This window comes from Equus przewalskii, chromosome 1 (genome assembly GCF_037783145.1).
Source record: "Equus przewalskii isolate Varuska chromosome 1, EquPr2, whole genome shotgun sequence".
NCBI lineage: Eukaryota > Metazoa > Chordata > Mammalia > Perissodactyla > Equidae > Equus > Equus przewalskii.
The window spans coordinates 167,783,310-167,805,746 of NC_091831.1; the positions used below are offsets into that span (position 1 = coordinate 167,783,310).

A 22,437-nucleotide genomic window follows, 5' to 3' on the forward strand; every position below is an offset into this window, starting at 1 on the left:
ATGAAATTGGGTTGTTGTTGCTAAAGGCAATTGACCCTTTGGAAAAATTTAACAAGAGGTAAAAGTGAGTAACAGGGAATTAAAAGCCAAATGTGAAAGCCAGAAAGTTCTTTGATAGCATAAAAAGACACTCATCCAGCAGCAGGTGGCCACAAAAGGCTAAGGACCAGGACCAGGACTTAATCATAAAAGTGGCAGAGCTTCGGGGCTGGCCCCGTGGCGGAGTGGTTAAGTTCACTTCAGCAGCCCAGGGTTTCACTGGTTCGGATCCTGGGTGCGGACACAGCACCACTCATCAGGCCACAGTGAGGTGGTGTCCCACATGCCACAACTAGAAGGACTGGCAACTAAAATATACAACTATGAACTGGGGGAATTGGGGGAGAAAAAGCAGGGGGGAAAAAAGTGGCAGAGCTCCAAAGAAAGTTAAACTCTCAAGATAAGTCTGTTAAACCAAGGTTAAGGCCTGCATTGGAAAAGGGAAAGAAGTGAAACCCTGAAAAAAATGGATGGAGACATGGATTGATTAACCTGAAAACCCTTAATCCCCAGGTTCCCTTGAGCCCTGAGAGGTTGGAGAAGGAACCCACACATCCTTATTAAGTGCTAGAGTTACTCTCATCAGCAAGAATGGCAGAGTGAAGACATCCGAAATTCTCTCCTTCATAAAAGCAATGAGAATGCTGGAAAAAGCTCGAAAAATAAACTTTATCAGAACTCTGCAAATTACAAAGAATTGCAACAATCTGGGGAGTATTAATTCAACAAATTTAGCTGAATCTCAGTAAGAACAGCAAGCTTTGTGGTGTTTTAATTTGCCCTATTCCCATTCCACCCCTTCCCAGATCCATGTAGCCATGAAAACCAATGGCCTGCAATCATAATGAAAATCAGCAGCCACGAGAGGGGGCAGAACAGGGTTGGAGCTCCTTAACAGTCCCATTCACAGACAACTGTCATGTGACATGTCTGGTGGTCCCCTGGAAGAGTCTACCAGCAAAACGGTCTTTATTTGACCTCACTCTGAGCTTATCCAGGGCAAACAGGCTTTTCTCTGGGTATCTTTGGTCGAAAACTATCAGAGGCAATTGTCAAACATCTGGCCACCTGAGATGATGGACAATATTTGGAGCAAAGAATAGGATAATCAAAAAGCTTAAAAGGAAAAGCTGGGGGATGAGATGTCCATGGGGACTTTGGAAAGCTCCAACGTATTCCTGAGAATCTAGAAGGCCACACTCATGCATAACCTGTACATATGCTCAGGAAAGACCTGAGAGGGTCCTAAACACTCACTTCTGGCTAACCCTTAAGCTCTGCACAAGCAGGAAAAGAAAGCTAAGACAGAGTTGTAAACTGCCTATTGAGTGTTGAAGGCATGTCCCAACACACACATTAGAGCCTCTCAGCAAAGACTGGAAGACTTACATGTTCTAGGCAGCCAGGGAAATCTCTGCCTATTCATTAGCTTAACCACTAAGCTAACTGAGCAGAGACTACAGTAACTATATACAATAAAAAAAAAATACAGACTTTACAGTATTAGTTCCAAAAAGTCACTAAATAAATAACAAATATCAACAATAAATAATCCTGGGAAGTGGGGAGAATCTGATTTCTACAGCTGTTGACATTATATTACTTAAAATGCCCAGTTTTCAACAAAAACTTATGAAGCATGCAAACAAACAAAAAATTATGGTCGATACAGGGAGCGGGGGAAGGGGGGGAAGGAGTCAATATAAACTGTCCCTGCGGAAGCCCAGACACTGAACTTACTAGACTGACTTTAAATCAGCTATTTTAAATATGTTGAAACAACTAAGGAAATCATGTCTAAAGAACTAAAGAAGAGTATGAGAATGATGTCACACCAAATTGAGAATATCAATAGAGACAAAAATTATTTTTAAAAAAGACCAAATAGAAATTATAGATTTGCGAAATACAATAACTAAAATGAAAAATTCAATAGAGGGGCTCAATAGTAGATATGAGCAAGCAGAAGAAAGAATGAGCAAACCTGAAGATAGCTCAATTGCGATTACCCAGTCTGAGGAACAGACCAAAATGAACAAGAGCCTCAGAAACCTGTGTGACACCATTAAGCTTACCAACATATGCATAATGGAGAGGAGAGAAAAAGAGAAAAAAATCCAGAATATTTAAAGAAAGAAAGGCCAAAAATTTCCCAAATTTGATGAAAAACAATCCACACATCCAAGAGGCTCAACAAATTTCAAATAGGATAAACTTAAAGAGATCCACACCAACACCCATCATAAACAAACCGTCAAAAGCCAACAAAAAAGATTATCTTGAAAACATCAAGAAAGAAGCAATTCACTACAAAGGATTCTCCCAAGATTAACAGCTAATTTCTCAAGAGAAACCACTTAGGCAGTGGGATGACATATTCAAAATAGTGAATGAAAAAGACTGTCAACCAAGAAGTCTATATCCAACAAAACTACCCTTCAAAACTAAAGGCGAAATTAAGACACTCCTGATAAATAAAAACTGAAAAAGCTTGTTGCTAGCAAACTTGCCCTAAAAGAAATACCTTAAAAGGAGCCCTTCAAGCTGAAGTGAAAGGATACTAAACAGCAATTCAAATCCATATGAAAAATACAGAGCACCAGTACAGGTAACTTCATAGGTAACTATAAAAGACAGTACAGATAAATTTTTCTTTGTAACTCTTTTTTTCTCCTATCTGATTTAAAAGACAATTACATCAAGAAATAATTAGAAATATGTGTTGATGAGTACACAATGGATAAAGATGTGATTTATAGGATAATAACACAAAAGAGGGGGAAGAGAATGGAGTCTAATAAAGTTTGTGTATGGTCTTGTAATTAAGTTGGCATTCTAGGTAAAATGTTAATTGTAATCCCCAGGACAACCATTAAGAATATAACTAAAAAAAAAAAAAAAAAGTAAAAGAACACCAAAGAAGTTAAAAAGGTACACTAGAAAATATCTATTTAACACAAAGAAGGCAGTAATGGAGGAAAAGAGGAACGAAGGTATCCAATCTTCAGCAGTGAGATCTTCTCCAGGGACTCTGTTTAAACAGTAATCTCTTACACACAAATCCATTCCTTATCACACTTCTCTGCTTTACTTTCCTCTTTAGCGCTTAGCACCACCTGACAAACTTTATTTTCTTTCTCTACCCACCACACTAGAATTTAAGCTCCAAGAGGTCAGGAGCTTAATTTTGTTCGAAGCTTTATCCCCAGGGCCTCACACACATCTGCTGAGTAGGTGCTCAATAAACAGCCAACGAATGAATAAGCAAATGAGCAATCAGCAGAGATAAGCCTTATGATAAAAGAAATGTCTCCCGTTTTAAGAGTGGCCTAAGAGAAAGGGATATGTGTGCACACCCACAATTTGTAGATTTGGTAGCAGGGATATAAAGAACTCCCCATCTGATGTGTTTCTATTTTTTCTGTTAAGTAGGAGGTAAAGACATCTGCTGAGTTAAAGGAGGAGAGAGCAGGATTGAAGATTTACAGAGAGTACCCAGCTGCCTTGCATGCTTCTGTTCAAATCAGTATCTAAGTCAGACTCAAATTCTGATAGATTTGATTGGGCACTGTTGCCTTAAATCAGCAATCACGTGACTTCATGTAAAATTGTCCACCAAAAATTCATGCGTTCTTACAACTTAAGACAAATAAAAACTGTTGAAGCTTTAGAACAATCCATAACAAGAAATGAATGCCTTGGGGCCTGCCTGGTGGCCTAGTGGTTAATTTCAGCCCGCTCAGCTTTGGTGGCCTGGTTCGGTTCCCAAGGACGAACCTACACCACTCAGCAGCAGTCATGCTGTGGCAGCAAGCCACGTGCAAAACGGAGGAGGACTTGCACAGATGTTGGCCCAAATAAAGCAGTCACCAAAAGACAAATACTGAGTAATTCCACTTAGATGAGGTACCCAGAGTAGTCAAATTCATAAAAACAGAAGGCAGAACGGTACCTGCCAGGGACTGCGGGGGAAAGGGGAATAGGTAGTTATTGTTTAACGGGTATAGGGGGTTTCAGTTTTATAAGATGAAAAGAGTTCTGGAGATGGATTGTGGTGATGGTTGCACAATATGAATGTACTCAATACAACTAAAGCATATACTTAAAAATGGTTACGATGGTAAATTTTATGTGTATTGTACCACAATAAAAAAACACATGGGGGAAAAAAGAATCGGTTACAGTATTTTAATATGTATTAAAGGGCAGCATAGGGGCCAGCCCCATGGCGTAGTGGTTAGGTCTGGCACGCTTCACCTCGGCAGCCCAGATTCACAGGGTTGGGTCCCAGACCTACACTGCTTATCAGCCACCCCGTGGCGGCAACCCACATAGAAAGTGGAGGAAGACTGGCGCAGACGTTAGCTCAGAGCTAATCTTCCTCAAGCAAAAAGAAAAGGAAGACTGGCGACAACGTTAGCTCAGGACTAATCTTCCTCAGCAAAAAATGAACAAATAAAGGGCAGCATGAATGACATACTGTTACTTTTAAAGAAAAAAATCTGACCAGTTTTTCTTTAGAGATTGAATTTAAATCAAAAGAAATTTGTACCAGATGCCATGTTTACTTGTTTATACCATATACCACAACAGAAGCTAAAGGTCTGAGATACCCACTGGCTTAGAGACGGGGATTTAAAAAAAAATTGAACCTGGTTTACAAACACTAGGATTTAAAGACACCAGAAACAATGAAAACAAAACCATGGAACACAAGGACACTAGAAAGCAGAAAGATACAGCATGGCTAAAGGAATAACTAAAGGAAGGTCAAGGACCAAAGTGTATGCAAGACTGGTAAAGTGGAAATGATAAGAATATAGGGAGAAGTGACCATTTACTAATGGAAGATACAAGAAAGAGAATTCTAGAAAGAAGTGATAGAAGACTTGAAGAAAACCAGACTCCAAAAAGTTGAACAGAGATACAATACTATTCTGCAGTTGGACTCTAAAAAAAAAAAACGCAGTACAAAAACGATAAACTCTATTTCTATATAGCTAAACTTTCAAAAAATTAGGATGGACATATGAGACCAACAGAAGTCTACACAGGGAGTTATCCAGAGAACTCAGAGAATTACAAGCTCACAGAACCAATCATCCAATCATAAACAAAGTTTTAAGAAAACAAACCGGGGCTGGCCTGGTGGCACAGCAGTTAAGTTCACACGCTCTGCTTCAGCGCCCTGGGCTTTGCCAGTTCGGATCCTAGGTGCAGACCTCTGCCACGCTTGTCAAGCTATGCTGTGGCAGGCATCCCACATATAAGGTGGAGGAAGATGGGAACGGATGTTAGCTCAGGGCCAGCCAGTCTTCCTCAGCAAAAAGAGGAGGATTGGCAGATGTTAGCTCAGGGCTAATCTTTCTCAAAAAAAAAGAAAAGAAAAGAAAAGAAAAAAAATTAAGAAAACAAACCTATGGCAAGGCTAAAGCAGATTAAAAGTCACTGTCAATGATTTTTAAAAACAAATATTAGGTAGGCCATTCTGAAGAATAAAAATGAAAGTGAGTTTTTAAAATAAGGGTAATAAAGCTCACAGCTACCATCCAGTCTTATAGTACCTCACTCTTAAATATGACATTTTAAAATACAGATATTTTCAAAAGATTCAAGTCCCTAAAATTTACCTCCTAGCAACTTCCCTCAAGAAACCATCACATAACATATTTCAGCAAAGGGAAGGACTAAGCCAAGAAAAGAGGAGGAATGGGATCCAGCAAGAAAAAGGATGGAGATTCCCAACTGGAGAACAGTGGACAGAACTTTCAGAATAATAACTCTATAACAAGTCTTAAGAACAAGGCTAGATCACAGCAAGGGGACTGACAGCTCTGGAAGGCAAGTCCTCCCCACTCCACTCCCTCCACACAAGGCAAAGAACTGGGAGATAATGTGACGCACTTGAGAGTTAGAAAATCTTGACAGGATTGCAGGACCTTTTGGAAAAACAGCAACAGGTATATATAAAACTAAGTAAGTAAAAAAAAAAAGGATGCAAATAACTCCAAAAAGATGTACATCTCCTTTCACCAAAATTCCCATATAGGTAATAAAATTAAACTTTTAGTTTTTACATTGTTATGACCATGCAAATAATTTGTGAGTCAGGAAGAAGATTGTGAATACTCTCCCTTTCTGTACATTTATGTTTTTCTTGGAGTTATTTGCCAAGCAAATAGTGGTTAATTGCACACGTTCCACTTCGGCAGCCCAGGGTTCGCCAGTTCGGATCCTGAGTGCGGACATGGCACTAAGTGGCAAGCCATGCTGTGGCAGGCGTCCCACATATAAAGTAGAGGAAGATGGGCACGGATGTTAGCTCAGGGCCAGTCTTCCTGAGCAAAAAGAGGAGGATTGGCAGCAGATGTTAGCTCAGGGGTAATCTTCCTCAAAAAAAAAACCAAACCAAAAACCAGAAAGTTTGGTTTCATTCCAATACCAAATGAAGGGGTGAGGGAAGAATAATAATTTACTATTGATGTGTTGTCACCATCTTGTGGGCTTTTTTCCCTATTATATACTACAAAAATTACAACTCAGTTGTCTCATTTAATAGAATGTCTTCAGCAACTTCACTCATTTAACAAATATTTAGCAAACACCTATTATGTGCCAGGCCCTTTACTGTCACATTAGGTATCCATGAGCTAAAAAAAAAAAACACAGGCTGCTCCTCTCAAAGAGCTTACAATCAATCTTAAGTGGGAAACAGACAGTAAACAAGTAAGTTTAAAATTACAAATTACATTAAGTGTTAAGAAGAAAATGACCAGGGTGCAGTGATATATGCAAAATATAAAGATTCTTATAAGTACAGATTTTTTTAGAATCCCAATCCCTATCCCCACCCCCTCTTTTTTTAATATAAGCTTATGGAAGTCTGATCAACTCTTTAAAGCACTGGAAAAGAGAAACAAAACAAATGTTAGTCTAGGTCTTTCTGAAATAGTTTTATTATCTAAGACTACTGTTAGTGGATTATTATTACACTCATCCATTGTTTCTCTGTCATTATCTTTATTCTTCTTCCATCCACCCCACCAGTCTTATTTCTAGGTCATTCATCTTTTTCTTTCTTACGTCTCTCATTCTTTCATCAGTCAGGACTTTAGTAACAGACTTACAGCTAAAATGGAACCAAGCCCTGGTTAACAGCTTTCAAAGCTAAAACATTAGAAAGCCCTAATTTAAGTTCAGATTTAAATCAAGCCATGAAATAACAAAACATTATACAAAATTTAAACTTTTTTTACAACTGCTAATAACAACTCTAACAAAACAAAAAAGCAATATAATAGAATCTACTTTGAGGCAGCACAGCTGGTTGCTCACACATTTAAGAACCCAGTTACAAATGTTTTGGGCAAATTTAACACAACCGTCCAGCGATAACGGAGTCATTAAATCTACCAGGGCACATCCACATAACAGAATACCATGTAGCTGTCAGAAAAAAGTGAGAGTGCTCTCTATTAACACGGTAGACGGATCTCTCCAAGAAATGTTAAGTGAAAATTAGGGCATATAGTTTACCAACTGTTATATCAGAAAGGGAGGAAATTAAATATCTATTTTTGCTTCTATTTGCATAAAGAAACACTGGAGGGATACATGTAGCAGTAATAAAAGTGATTACTAATTCTGGAGTAAGGGTGGACAGGCTTATGGTGAGTACGAGACAATTTTGAACTGTGCATTACCTACTCAAAAAATAAACAGTTTGAAGTTTTTTAAATTAGAATTTTAAAAACATTTTACAAAGTCTATCTAAAGATGATCCAATGTTTCACTATGCATTTAGAACTGCTTCAGTTACAGTCTTTTAAATCTTGTCATACTGAGGCCACTCATTAGTCATCTGTTTACAATTCTTTACCAGACAGATGGTCCCAATGAACACCAGCTACTGGTATTACCTTAAGACGGTATAACATACTAGTCTAAAGCCACTCAGCAGCTCCTGGTTTTATTACCTACTAACTGTTTTATGTTGAGCAAGTTATTTACCTCTTATCCATGTTTCCTTCTCTCTAAAACGGAAATAATTCTTACTTATGATTTAGGGATGGTATGAAAATTAGAATGACTCCGAACACACAGAAAGCACTCATTAAATGTTAATAAGTGTTATTATTAACAGTTGTTTTTATGGACATGCAATGCTTTCATTTATGTAATCAAACATCACAACGCGTTTCTACTGAATTCAATAAAAAATCGTAGCATATTCAAAACCACTAAGTTTCTGTTAACAAGTGGCTTCAATGTAGTGGAAAGCAGAAAAGTTAAAATAATAAAAAAATAAAAGTGCAACAATATAAACATACACAGTGCAAGTCACTGTGAGTGCAGAGAAGGGAGTGATATATTGCTAAAGTTTAAAATACTAATAGGAGGAATAACAAAGCTGAAGGGAAAGAGGCTGGAGAAGTGGATTATACCAACTTATTAAGAGCTTTTGATTATGCAGGTTCCCAAAATTGGCTGATAATCAGAATCACCAGGTACACATTTTAAAAACACAGATTCCACCTCAGACTACTGAATCACAATAACCAGGGATGGAATCTACATTTCAAAGAAGCCCAGGTGATTATGATTATTAACTAAGTTTGGGAGCTACCACAGGTCTCATTCTCTTACAATTAGAAAGTTCACAAGTATCACCAGGTAAAATAAAATCAATCATTGCCAAGAAAAAGAAACAAAAGGAATCCAACTAGGCAATGAAGAAGTGAAACTCTCACTGTTTGCAGATGACATGATCTTATATATAGAAAACCCTAAAAAAACCATTGGAAAGCTACTACAAGTAATCAACAATTAGAGCAAAGTTGCAGGGTACAAAACCAACCTACCTAAATCAGTTGCATTTCTATACTCTAATAACCAACTAACAGAAAGAGAACTCAAGAACACAATCCCACTCACAATCACAACAAAAAGAATAAAATATCTTGGAATAAATTTAACCAAGGAAGTGAAAGACCTATACAATGACAACTACAAGACCTTCCTGAAAGTGATGATGACATAAAGAGATGGAAAGACATGGAAGAATAAACATTGCTAAAATGTCTACACTACCTAAAGTAATCTACAGATTCAATGCAATCCCAACCAGAATCCCAAAGACATTCTTCACAGAAATAGAACAAAGAATCCTACAGCTCATAGGGTGCAGCAAAATACCCCGAATTGCTCAAGCAATCCTGAGAAAGAACAACAAGGCTGGAGGCATCCCAATCCCTGACTTCAAAATATACTACAAAGCCACAGTAATCAAAACAGCATGGTACTGGCACAAAAACAGGTGCACAGATCAATGGAACAGAATTGAAAGCCCAGAAATAAAACCACACATCTACAGACAGCTAGTCTTCGACAAAGGAGCTGAGAACATACAATGGAGAAAGGAAAGTTTCTTCAACAAATGGTGTTGGGAAAACTGGACAGCCACATGTAAAAGAATGACAATAGCCCATTCTCTATGCCATTCACAAAAACAAACTCAAAATGGATCAAAGACTTTTAAAGGTAAGACCTGAAGCCCTAAGAATTCTAGAAGAAAATATAGGTAGTATGCTCTTTGACATCAGTCTTAAAAGGATCTTTTCAGACACCATGTCTTCTTGGACAAGGAAAACAAGAGAAAGAATAAACAAGTGGACTTCATCAGACTAAAGAGCTTCTACGAGGCAAGGGAAAACAGGATTGCAATGAAAAGACAACCTATCAACTGGGAAAAAATATTTGCAAATCATATATCTGACAAAGGGCTAATCTCCATAATATATAAAGAACTCACACAGCTCAACAACAAAAAATCAAACAACCTCATCAAAAAATGGGCAGGGGACATGAACAGACATTTCTCCAAAGAAGATATACGGGTGGCCAATAGACACATGAAAAGATGCTCATCATCACCAATCATCAGGGAAATGCAAATCAAAACTACACTAAGATATCACCTTACACCTGTTAAAATGGCAAAAATATCCAAAACAAAAAATGACAAATGTTAGGTTGTGGAGAAAAAGGAACCCTCATACACTGTTGGTGGGAATGCAAACTGGTGCAGCCACTATGGAAAACAGTATGGAGATTTCTCAAAAAATTAAAAATAGAAATACCTTATGACCCAGCCATCCCACTACTGGGTATCTATCCTAAGAACTTGAAATCAGCAATTCCAAAAGTCCCATGCACCCCTACGTTCATCACAGCATTATTTACAATAGCCAAGATGTGGAAGCAACCTAAGTGCCCATCCACTGATGACTGGATAAAGAAGACACGGGTATATATATACACTGGAATACTACTCAGTCATGAAAAGGGATAAAATCATCCCATTCACAACAACATGGATGGACCCTGAGGGTATTACGTTAAGTGAAATAAGCCAGACAGAGAAAGACGAACTCTGTATGACTCCACTCATAGGTGGAAGTTAACACATTGACAAAGAGAACTGATTGGTGGTTACCAGGGGAAAGGGGGGTGGGGGGAGGGCACAAAGGGTACAGTGGTGCACCTACAACACGACTGACAATAATGTACAACTGAAATTTCACAAGGTTGTAAACTATCATAATCTTAATAAAAAGAAAAAAAAGGAATAAAGGGCTGTTACATGTTACAACATGGATGAAACTCGAAGACTTATCTTAAGAAGCCAGTTACAAAAAGCCACATATTGTATGATTCCATTTACACGAAATGTCCCAAATAGGCAAACCCATAGAGACAGAAAGTAGTGGCTGCCAAGAAATAGGAGGAATTGGGACTAACTGCTAATAGGTGCAGGGTTCCTTTGCGGGGTGATGAAAATGTTTTGAAATCAGTGATAATGACTATACAACATAATGAATATACTAAAAACCAGAGAAATGTACCCTTTAAAGGGGTGAATTTTATGTTATGTAAATTATATCTCAATTTCTTAAGTCTTTTAAAAACTAAGGATGGCACTAATGAATGAATGCTCTTAAGCACTAACATCAAAAGCTGCTAACATCACAAACTACCAACTGTTGTGTGCCTTCTGATGGAAGATCTCATCACTACCTGTGAAGTAGTCTTTCCCTCCCCCTCCCTCCCCCAAACAGAAAATAAACCATTTCTGATCAAGCCCCTAGATGCAACTAAGCAAGTAATAGGGAAAACAAACCACATAACAGAACATGTTACACTACACCATAGGGAAGCACTCAGCAAAATACAGACTCTGGGAACCTTTATAGGACCAAAGACCTAATTTCTTCAACAAAAAATGGCAAGGGAAAGGAAAGAAAGATGGAGAAAGTTCCAATCACAATGCATTATCTGGATCCTGATTCGAATGAACTGTTCAAAGATAAGTGAGAAAACGGGAAATCTGAACAGTGGATATTTGATTATAATATTAAGGAATTGTTTTTTTTTTAACAGCCTGGCATACAACTACAATAACAATACTGTAGTTGTCTTTTAAAGTCCTTATCTTTTAGATATATACTGAAATATCTGTGGATGAAATTATAGGATTCTAAGATTTGCTTCAAAATAACTTGGGAGGAGAGGAGTGGATACAAGTGTAAGTAAAATGAGATCGGTCATGAGTTGTTACTGTTTAAGATGAGTGACAAGTTTGTGGAAGGTCACAGATACCACAGTTTTGTATATGTTTAAAACTCTCCATAAGAAAAAATTAAAGCAAGGGTATATGTAATACAATCATATTTATGATACAGAGGATAAACTGTTAAGAGGGGCATAGATGGAGGGAAACTGTGGGAGATTACTCCAGAGAATTCAGGCAGGAGGAGCAACCTGAACTAAGACAGTAATAGTAAAGAAACAAAAACCACAACCTAAATCAGGGTTATTTCCTCAGGTCAGTGGTTAGGATTCACAGACATTCTAAGCAAAGTTCTTTACTCAGCCTTTTTTTTTTTTTTAACTAGAAGAGGCTCCACAGCTTTAATCATATATGCAAAGGAGATTATAATCCAAAAAATAATAATCATTGGATTAAAATATATCTTAGGATAATGAAGCTATCTCTATTAGATAGATAGCCCCTTGAATCACTATAGTCCAGTTCACACACTTTCAACCAAGCGCTTCCTAGCTTTAGAACTTCTGCTAATGCTGTTCTTTCCAATTGGAATACCTATGGTTGTTAGGTATTCATACTTCAGACCTAAAAGTATACTTATCCCCTCTGGGCCATTAGGAGAATTAAATAAGCTATGTATTAAAAACTTAAAATAATTCTTGGCATACAGAAAGTGTTCAATAAATATTAGGTATTTATCTGAAAGCCCATTATCTACACAGGTTTCCCATACCATTTTCTCAGCATCCTGTTAACTTCTGGTTTATCACATTTTATTATTTCTACAGTACAAGCTCCATGAGGGCAAAGTCCTTGTCTATACATCATTACACAGCTGGTGCCTAGCACAAAGTAGTATTCAAATATATTCAATGAATAATTATACTAGAATCAATAAAACTCAAAGATAACACATACAGGAGGAGGACCCACTCATCTCTCTAGCGTCTATTGATGGGAAGGATGGTGATAAACATTAACAAGAACAGGGAATAAAGGGGAATGAGCAAGTTAAGCGTGTTTTGTTGGGGGAAGACGCAGGCATTTGAGATGAACTGAACAATGAATGTATTGAATTCGAAGCAGAAAAGTTAAACAGGAAATTAGCAATACGTCTGAGATATCTGGAAGCCAAAGACGGTAGTGGTTAAGAACATGGCCTATAGTGGCAGCGTGTCCAGGTTTCAATCCCAGCTCTGTTGCCTCCTAGTTGCACCATCTTGGGCAAATTATTTAACCTCTAGACCCCAATACTCTAGTGTCCAAAGAAAGAACTCAAAACCCAACAGCAGGGGCCGGGCCCGTGGCCTAGTGGTTAAGTTCTCGCGCTCCGCTGCCGCAGCCCAGGGTTTCACCGGTGTGGATCCTGGGCGCTGACATAGTACCGCTCATCAGACCATGCTGAGGCAGCATCCCACATGCCACAACTAGAAGGACCCACGACCAAAAATATACAACTATGTACTGGGGGGCTTTGGGGAGAAAAAGGAAAAATAAAATCTTTAAAAAAAAAAAAACCCCAGTAACAGAAGAAACCAATTGTGCCAACCTCACTGGGTTGCTTTTCGGATTAAATAAGTAAATACTGAAGCAGTGGAATAAGACTCAGCAAATGGTAAACAATAAATGATACGTATTAAGATGGTAAGCAGGTGAAAATCTGATTTGAAATGAAATATACAGTGAAAACAAGAAGAGAACCAGAACTCCAGGTAAGAACAACTGGGAACAAAGGAAACATGAAGAAAAGTGATAAGTGAACCAAAGGGAGACTAGGGAATTACACGGTAGAAGCCCAAAGGATTTTGAAGAAAGTCAATAGCAGAACATGTTGGTTAAGTGCATATGGTCTGTAAGAAGGCCACAGAATTTGGTAATTTGAAGGTCAATCATCAACAGAAAAAAGTGTCCTACAAAGTGTTCGGATGGGTGTAAAGAGAGAGCAGAGCAAAAAGGCAAAGTGTAGACCAGGGTTACGACGCAAATAGAGAAGAGAATTCTAGATTAGTGGTCCCTACACTTTTTGTTTTCAAGGACTTCAAAAAAAGAAAAAACAAGGAGAATGACATAAGGTTGTGGATTCTTAATTCTACCAATAAATTTTTTTTTTTACTCTATCGTCACCATCATTTGAAATGGGAAACTGCGTAACAGCAGAAATTTATGAAGGCTAACACTCTGAGAATAAAAGGAGCGCCTTTATGAGAAATCACTATACTGTTCTTATTTTTTGCAATTTCAAAGTAGATTCCTAAAAATCTTGTAACAGAAAAGGCCCTAGGATTTGCAAATCATTTTTCTAGAATACTCTAAGAAAACTCTGACAATAAGAATGCAGGGGAAATAAAGTTTTCCCCCTTTAAAATTAAGACATCAAGTTATGTCTAAATGAAATATCTATTAAGATTTTTAAGTGACAACATCTGTCATGGTATGACAAATCTGTATGCCACAGTGTGCAAACACAAACACTAGTTAAAATTTTTACATTTGCAGGAGAATTAGTAATTTTAGAATACAAACTCCTGGACTACATTTTCTATGTATTATCTATGTCATATTTTTACAGTTGGCTAACAAGCATTTTGTATATACCATAAGTGCATTTATTACATATCAACTACAGAGAAAAATATAAGGACATATTTGCAATATACATAAACCGACCTGGCACACCATGGGGGCTCAATAAAACATTGCTGAAATATACTGAAGTGGTATATGCCACATAATGTAAACAAAGAATTACAAGTCAGATTCCATTTCTATAAAAAATCCTAAAATGACAATATAACACAGAGGTCACAAGAGTGGGAATAAGACCACAGGTTTCGATTCAGACAAACCTGGGTTCAAATCTCAACTGCAATAGTTTATAGCTAGGTGACCTTGACAAAGTTATTTAACCTAAGTTTGTCTCCTCATCTGTAACACAGAAATGATACCTACCTCATGAGGTCATAAGATTGTACTGCTGAATAAATGACAGTTATAATTTCTATATAAGATGAATATAATTTCTATATAAGATGAATTGCCAAAATCCCACAAACAGTCTGTTTTTCCCGAGTCCTAGACCAAATCCATCCAAATCTCTGGAGGATGAAGCAGAGGGCTGAATATTTTGTAAAGTTTCACAAGTGATTCTGACTAGCACTCTGACTTAGGAATCACTGTCCTAGAGCCTTATTAACAAAGCTTTACCGGAGTCCAAGACAAGGAACCATCACAAAGCTAAAAGAGCTTTAAGACATGATCTTTTGGTTAAGTTCCAAGTTTCTAAGACAGACTTTTACCCCAAATTCCTATGACATAAAACCATAACGCAAAATTCCAATTTAAAATCTTTTCCAAAGCCAGGGAAAATATGATTCCATCTTAAAACTTTACATCAAAATTAGACATCCTTTAGGCTCTTTGTATTCACTATTGAATAGTTTTAATATTGAACAGTAAACATATTTAAGTACACTTTAAATAGACGTGTAGATGAACACTGTAACCAATGCTGTATACAATAATGATATATAAGCTGTCTTATTTTGTTATCTTTCTTAAAAATAAGTTTAAGTTTACAGTTAAAATCCATTGATGCTCCACTTAAACCTTCCCAATCAATTTTTCTTCAACACATACATTTTAAATGTACATCTCATAAGCAATCTTACTAAAGAATAAATGCCCTTAAAGCAAATTCAATATTCCAGAAGCAAACCTGAAACCCTATTAACTAAGCAACTCAATAAAACATTTTAGAGAAATACGTAGAACAAAACACACAAACACAATCATGAACATTTTATTCCAAAAGACTCAGTATGAAATAATAAAAATCCCTGGGAAAAAACTAAGAGTCTAGAAACACTAGAACTTCCTCAAATCAAGCAAACAAAAAAAGCTTAGAAAGCTGTATCAGAATATGCCAACAGATCAACTGCAAGCAAGCAAGCAAAAGGAAGCTTCTTTAAAAGACTTTTCTGTTACTGTCAAGGGGAGGAGAACTAGAAAGGAAAGAAGGGGCTGGGGAAGACAAAACAGACCTCATTAATGTAAAAATTCTACTAATTTAGACACAAGAAAGACATTTTCTCAGCTACTTACATTAGTGAAGCTTATGAAAGACTAATGCAAATGCTAACTTGAAAAGTGTTAAAATCCAAGCTTTCGTACAACAGAAGAAAGGTCATAAACACTCTATCAAGGACTGGTGAAAGTTATCATTTTAAAAGCCCAAATGTATATCAAAGCACAACTCAAAAATACTGAATAGACTTACAAATGCTAATTTGTAATTAATTTTTCAAGACTTGATACGTGTCAAAATATATAAGTAGTCTTACTTTTTAAAAGTTTAACTTTACCCACTTTGTAGAATCAAGTAAATTTACTCGTTCAAAATCAAAGTGAAGAGATATATATTTGAAGACACCCTTTCAAAGTTAATCCAATCTTCCTTCTTTCAAAACTACATTTTCCTAACTATTCACTACACGCATATAAGACATATATGTCAGCGCACAATACTGCTTACATTCTAAATATATACCAGACTGAAGAACAGGTGCAATACCGTTTAGACGCATGCTTTTTTCTTCTAAGCCTAAATTTGCCCTGGAAAGGGATTTAAAAATAAACAAATACCCAAAAAAGCTGAACAATCCTTTTAAAAAGACGTAGCCATTCTGAAATCCAAGAGATGAGCCCTTAAACCGCCAACACCTTCCAAAAGCTAGGAAAACCAGTCTACCAGAGTTTCACCTTAAGAGGATCGAGGCAGGCTTACTTATGAAGGGTCCTGAGGATATTTAACTCTGCTTCCGCTGCTGAGTTAGGAAGGCGAGTCAAGTACTTTCATAAAGAGAGCACAGACAGTGATTTGGCTTGTTATGGGTAAAGAAGAGGATAGAAGACGGGGAGGCCTGGTGAAAGGTACTCTAAAAAGAAAAATTCAGTACAGAGAAGCCTTGATGAGTCAGTCACTAAGTACGGAAGAACTGAAAGGGAATCTGAGTGAATAAGGCAGCATCCCAGGTGAGAAGGTCCTTAAAGTTGGCAGCAGGAAATGAAAACTTCACAGGTCAGCCGCAAGCCATTGTGCCTGGTAGCGGCCCTGGAAAGAAGCGTGGCTGTCAAGGGGTAAGTGCGGACGAACTCCGGGGGAGGGGGCCAGACATGCCAAATCGGGAAGGGGGGTGATCCGGAAAAAGGTGGTAAAATGCCCATCCCAGTCCCTCTCCTCGGGTGCTCTATCTCAAGAAACACAGACAAGCGCACGCTCAGCGCCCGACAGCCCCATGCCGGACTCTCCCACAGAGAGGAGCACGGCCCCAAACCCCGGAGACCCGGGCAGGCAGCCTCCGGAGGAGCCCCCGCAGACGCCATACTCAAAGCCAAAATGGCTGCCCCAAGGAAGCCCGCACCGCGCAGCTAGTGAGGGTTGGGGAACAAGCTTCTGCGGAAAAGGGGGAGGGGGTCTCTAGCAAGAACCGTGGCCAGGACCAACGCCCCCCGAGCCGCACAGGTAGGTTCCTCTCGTCCTCCCAAGGCCGCGGGCTCCGACCGAGGGGAGTCCCGGCCCCACCCCCCCGGCCGGGAACCCAGCCGCCGCAGCCGTCCCGCACCCCGACCTCGGCGAGGTACCTGCAGTTCGGCCCGCTCCACCTCCCAGTGCGCCCGCTCCATCTCGAACCGAGCCCACTCGTGCTGGATGTAGTGCAGGATCCCTGGGATAGTGTACTGCTGCGGCCGGGACAGCTCCGGGCCTGCCGCGGGCCCCGCTCCCTCGGCGGCCGGAGGGCCCCCGCCGCCCGCCGCTCCATTCCCCCCGGGCGAGAGGCTCACGTTCCCCCCAGGTCCCTGCTGTTGCCGAGGAGGGGCCGCCATCCCCGGGCCGCCACCACCGCCTCCGGCGAGCTCGTCCATTGTGTGTGGGGCCCCGGCCGGGGCGCAGGGCGAGACGCCGACGGCTGGGGGAAGGGCCGGGGAGGGTGGCCCCGCGCTGGTGGCGGGGCGGAGGCCGGCTGGGAGAGGGGCGGGGAGGGGGTCGTTGCTGTATGCCTGCCGTGGGTCAGAGCAGGGAGCTGCCGGCCGCCGCCATTACAGTCCCTCCTCCATCTGCCCGTCTCACTCACTCACTTTAGGGGAAGGGGGGGCGGCGGGAGGGGGGCGGGGGGGCAGGGTTGGGAAGGGGATCGACGTAGGGCCGTCGCTCCCGCGCAGCATGCCGGGTAGAGAACGCCGCCGCCGCCGCCGCTGCCGCCGCACGCCTAGTAGCCAAATAGAGTCCGGCCTCACCCTACGCAGGCGCATTGAGGACGCAGTCAGGGTTGCCGTTAGAGGCGGGGCAGGAGCTCCGGCCCCGCCCCTAGGCCCGCCCTCAGACTCGCCCCTGGTGTCTGGTCGCCGGCGTCCGACCGTGGGCCTCGGGCTCCGACCTTGGGAGGCGAGTCGGTCTCTGGCTGGCTTCCCGGTGGTTTCCCTCGCTCGGTCAGGCCCCGGCGCCGTTCCCCACCCAAGAGTCTCACCCATGTGCCTGCCTTCGGAGCTGGGTTTTACCCTGGCTGGTCGCTCGTGTCGGCCACAGCCGGTCCCGGATTCCTGACGTTTCTTCTGCATTCCTTGCGTGTTTCAGGCGGTCCCAGAGGGTCACTTGCTCTTTCTCTGGTTTCTTAGCACCAGTCAGTTCCGGGGCCTTGGGGACGTTCTCTTTCGGCGAATAGCCCGGATCCTTCCAGACGTGGGCACTGATTCCTCCGTCTGCGTTTCGAACCCGGGCTTTGGTCTCAATTCTGTGTTCCCGGTCGCCCTTCGCATCTTGTTCTTCTTTGCCTCGCCTCTTCTTTCTTATTCTGGGATGGATTCTGTTTGGGGCTCTGGGAGCGATTGTTTTCATCTTTTTGGGGGGAGAGGGGGAGGTGATAAAAAAAACTTTAGTTCTTGACGATGGTGGGTAGAGGGAGACATAACTTTGAGGGAGACTGGTTAGACTAACAGTTTGATGTTTTAGAAGTGAATGAACTCACAAGTATTGCCATTCGTAGCAGAATCTTTTGATGGAAATAAATCAAAGCATCGTGAATATAACTTAAAATCGTAGATGAACGGCTAAAGATGTTTTCCTGGGTCATTAAATGTTGTTTGAGTGCATATAATACACATATAAAAGACAAGTTTAATCTTGAAGTACCATAGTGTGTGTTTCTATTTGCTGAGGTTGGCAAGAAACATCCTTAATGAACTAGTAAGTTTGTAAAAGTTAATAGAGCTTGGTTGAAAAATAGGACAAAAATATTTAACAACATAATAAGGAAAAGAGGTTTAGTAATTATAACTATGCAGGGAAATTGCATTTAAAATTGATTGCATTAAAAAAGTTCTTTTCTTCTTTACTACCAATAAAATTTCACTGGTAAATACAGGACCACTTGGTGTAATTTCAAAGAGATAAAGTAGTACATCTTATTTTATCACGTCTGCTTTACTTTTTCTTTTTTAAATTTTTCTTTATTTTTCATTTTTCCTTCTCCCCAAAGCCCCCAGTATGTAGTTGTGTATTTTCGCTGTGGGTCCTTCTGGTTGTGACATGTGGGATGCCGCCTCAGCATGGCCTGATGAGCGGTGCCATGTCGGGGCCCAGGATCCAAACCAGCAAAACCCTGGGCTGCAGAAGCAGAGCGAGCAAACTCAACCACTGAGCCACGCGGCCAGCCCCTGCTTTACTCTTATAGTTTAAGGGAGAGCAGATTGGACTTGTTACCCATGCTGCCATGTTTTATTTATATTGAAACGAGGTCTTAGGTCGCAGTATTAAGAACTATTTCTCCACATTCTTAAAGTACTAATTCTCCATTTTATAGCACCCAGTATAGAACCTGCTTATTCAATCCTGTTGCTTTTTGAGGGACCTCACAGCACCTAAAAATTTCAGAAATATCATGCAGCTTCAAGCCCATACAGCAAACGTTTGTGACATGGTGTGGTTGACCTCGGTGACGTTAGCATCAAAAGAAGAGGAACATGTGCACTTATATTTCCCACTGGTACCTCAAGGTCAAGTAAAGACTGGATTTATAATCCTTTTTTCCTCCCTACTCACTTTGAAAAAAACAAAAAACTCTGCTCCTCTTCTGTTACCTCTCTTATTAAGTGGCACTACCTCCGAACCTGGGGCCTGGCCGTCATGCTAGTACCTTTCCCTCAGCCCCTACATCCAATCCTTTTGTCAGTAACACCTTTCATATCTATTCCGTTATCTTCATTCACGTCTTAATTTAAACCTTCCCACCTCTACCCTTCCCCCACCTCCCCTACCGCTGATGCCTGAGTGATCTTCAAAAGGCTGATCTGATCCTGTCGTTCCCAGCTTAAAATATTTTAGTGATCCCCAGATGTAGAATCAAGCCCCAGTTTTAGCTTGGCATATAAAGGTCCTTCAAATTCTAGATCCTCCCTATCACCTAACCTACCATACCACCATCATGGTACCATTCTCTCCAGCCAAACTGTGCTTTTTATGGCTCCTCAGATGTGTAACGTTTCATTCTGCAGGAATTTAACACATGCTATGCCTCATTACCTCTCCTCCGTTCCCTTCTTCCTTCAAAACTCAGCTCAAGTGTTGCTTTCTCCAAGAAGCTTTCCAGATCCCTGAATTATTGAGAGACCCTATCCTAATAGTAGCCCATGCTTGTCTCCTAATACTTCTTACTTTGAGTTTAAGTTGTCTATCTACTGATCAGTGACACTCATACTAAACACTAAGAAAGCAACACCTGCACATAACGGGTACTGCAAATCTTTGCTTCGCTTATTCATTTTATTTCTTGGCTGGCTACCGTTTTTCAGATACTCTGCTAGTCCTGGTGGTCCACTGTGAACCAAACAGACATAATCTCTGCTCTCATAGACTTTACAGTCTAGCTTTTAGGCAAATTACTTAGCATCATCCACCCTGGCTTCCTCAGTATATTGTTCAGATCTGTCTTAAAACTGTCTCCTTTAAAATTTCAAGTGTGCTTCCTATTTGAAGAATTCTAACTGAATGTGTCTACATTCACTTTAAGCGGTTTCATAAATGTCAATAATGCAGTTCTTGGCCAGGTACTTCCCAGATCATAGTAGTTTATCTGCAGGACTGCCTGCTCGAGGGCCAAGACCCATGCTCCTCCTGTTCACAGCTGTCCCCCCAGTGTCTGGGGCAGTGAGAGCCCCAGTAAGTGTTTGATGAATAACTTAAATTTAGACTGCACTAATATGAGTATTTTTCCTTCACCACAATCATTTTTTATTAGTTTCTGCTGCTACCATTTACCAGTTATCTCTTAAGGTTCAATGACCAGAATTGCCCAGAGTATTAAAAGTAAAAGACACCAAGATTTTCTCCTATGTTGGGAGAATATTTATTGTACTTTTGACATTGTACTTTGTGCCCATGAGTCCTGAGGACACTCTGCAGCAACCTCCTAGAACCTTGTCCTCTGTAGATAACGAGCTCTCCCAAGCCATCCACTCATCTACAACTCACCTAACAGGAAGTCCCTCCCTAAACTCTGGCTGAGTCATTTCCTCTCTTCAGTCTCACCTTTGAAGCTTCCTATTTGTGTTACCCTTGCATCAGTCTGTGCATCCCGCGTCCCTCCCACTGACTCTCTCAGTTTCAGTGTGCTACTGATGATCCTCAAGAACGCCTGTTTTGTGTCTTTAATCAGTTTGGAATTTTACAGTGTTATTTTCCCTTTCCCATTAGCTAATCCTAGAAACCTGTGTGCTTATTCTAGCGGACCAAAAAGGGACTTGTCATATTTCATGTGCATATTATATGTCAGCAAAAGTATGTTAAGGAATTCCAGGCTTTTAAATAAGTCTGAAGTAGTTAACACTCAGATGCCTTCTTCCCAGTTATTGTAATCCCTGATGGACGAAGAGTTTTGACCCTGCCTTTGAGAACTATACAGCTCCCTGTCATTACTCACCTACACATCCAGTTTTCTACCTTGCTGACTATGTACCTCATGTCTTTCCAACAAAGAGCTCAAACTGGCTCACCAACACTAATCTAGTCATCTTTTTCACCATCTGAAAAGGTTGTGGCAAGTATTCTTATCTCCATGCGGAGGAGAGAAAGCTGAGATAAGAGTTCTGGGTCACTTCCACAAGCCATTAGAAGAACAGAAGTTTCCACTCTTACATCAGTGAGTGTCTGTGTGTGTTTAGAAACAAGAAATAAAGATTCCCTTCGGGGCCGGCCCCGTGGCCGAGTGGTTAAGTTCGCGCACTCCTCTTCGGTGGACCAGAGTTTCGCCAGTTCGGATCCTGGGTGCAGACATGGTACCACTTGTCAGGCCACACTAGGGCGGTGTCCCACATGCCACAACTAGAAGGACCCACAACTAAAATATACAACTACATACTGGGGGAATTTGGGGAGAAACAGCAGTAAAGAAAAAAGAAGATTGGCAACAGTTGTTAGTTCAGGTGCCAATCTTAAAAAAAAAAATGATTCTGCCTCCTACTGCCCTATCAATGGGCTCCATATTATTGTCTCTGGTTCCCAAATCATTTGCACTTATTCATTTTCTTTGAGGAAGATTAGCCCTGAGCTAACATCCGCCACCAATCCCCTGCTTTTTGCTGAGGAAGACTGGCCCTGAGCTAACATCCGTGCCCATCTTCCTCTATTTTATATGTGGGACGCCTGCCACAGTGTGGCTTGATGAGCAGTGCATAGGTCCGTGCCCGGGATCTGAACTGGTAAACCCTGGGTGCCAAAGCGGGGTGTGCAAAATTAACCA

At 40.6% G+C, this 22,437-nt stretch overlaps 2 protein-coding genes across 10 annotated transcripts in view; one reads left to right on the plus strand and one right to left on the minus strand.

Moving 5' to 3' along the window:
- The window catches only part of STRN3 (striatin 3), a 95,199-nt gene extending 77,266 nt beyond the window's left edge, over positions 1 to 17,933 (minus strand). For all 4 annotated transcript variants that reach the window (XM_070587423.1, XM_070587412.1, XM_070587415.1 and 1 more), the window contains exon 1: positions 17,288 to 17,933. In XM_070587423.1, coding sequence (XP_070443524.1) covers positions 17,288 to 17,569 — 282 coding nt within the window. In that variant the 5' untranslated portion in view covers positions 17,570 to 17,933. The remainder of the gene's footprint in view (positions 1 to 17,287) is intronic.
- AP4S1 (adaptor related protein complex 4 subunit sigma 1) overlaps positions 16,482 to 22,437 on the plus strand; it is a 65,107-nt gene continuing 59,151 nt past the window's right edge. For 2 of the 6 annotated variants that reach the window (XM_070587547.1, XM_070587554.1), the window contains exon 1: positions 17,007 to 17,168. The gene's annotated coding sequence lies outside the window, so the exon portion shown is untranslated. Of the gene's footprint in view, positions 16,784 to 16,886; positions 17,169 to 22,437 lie in introns of those variants that run through there. The other 4 variants (XM_070587569.1, XM_008522891.2, XM_070587559.1 and 1 more) reach the window with 4 other exon arrangements.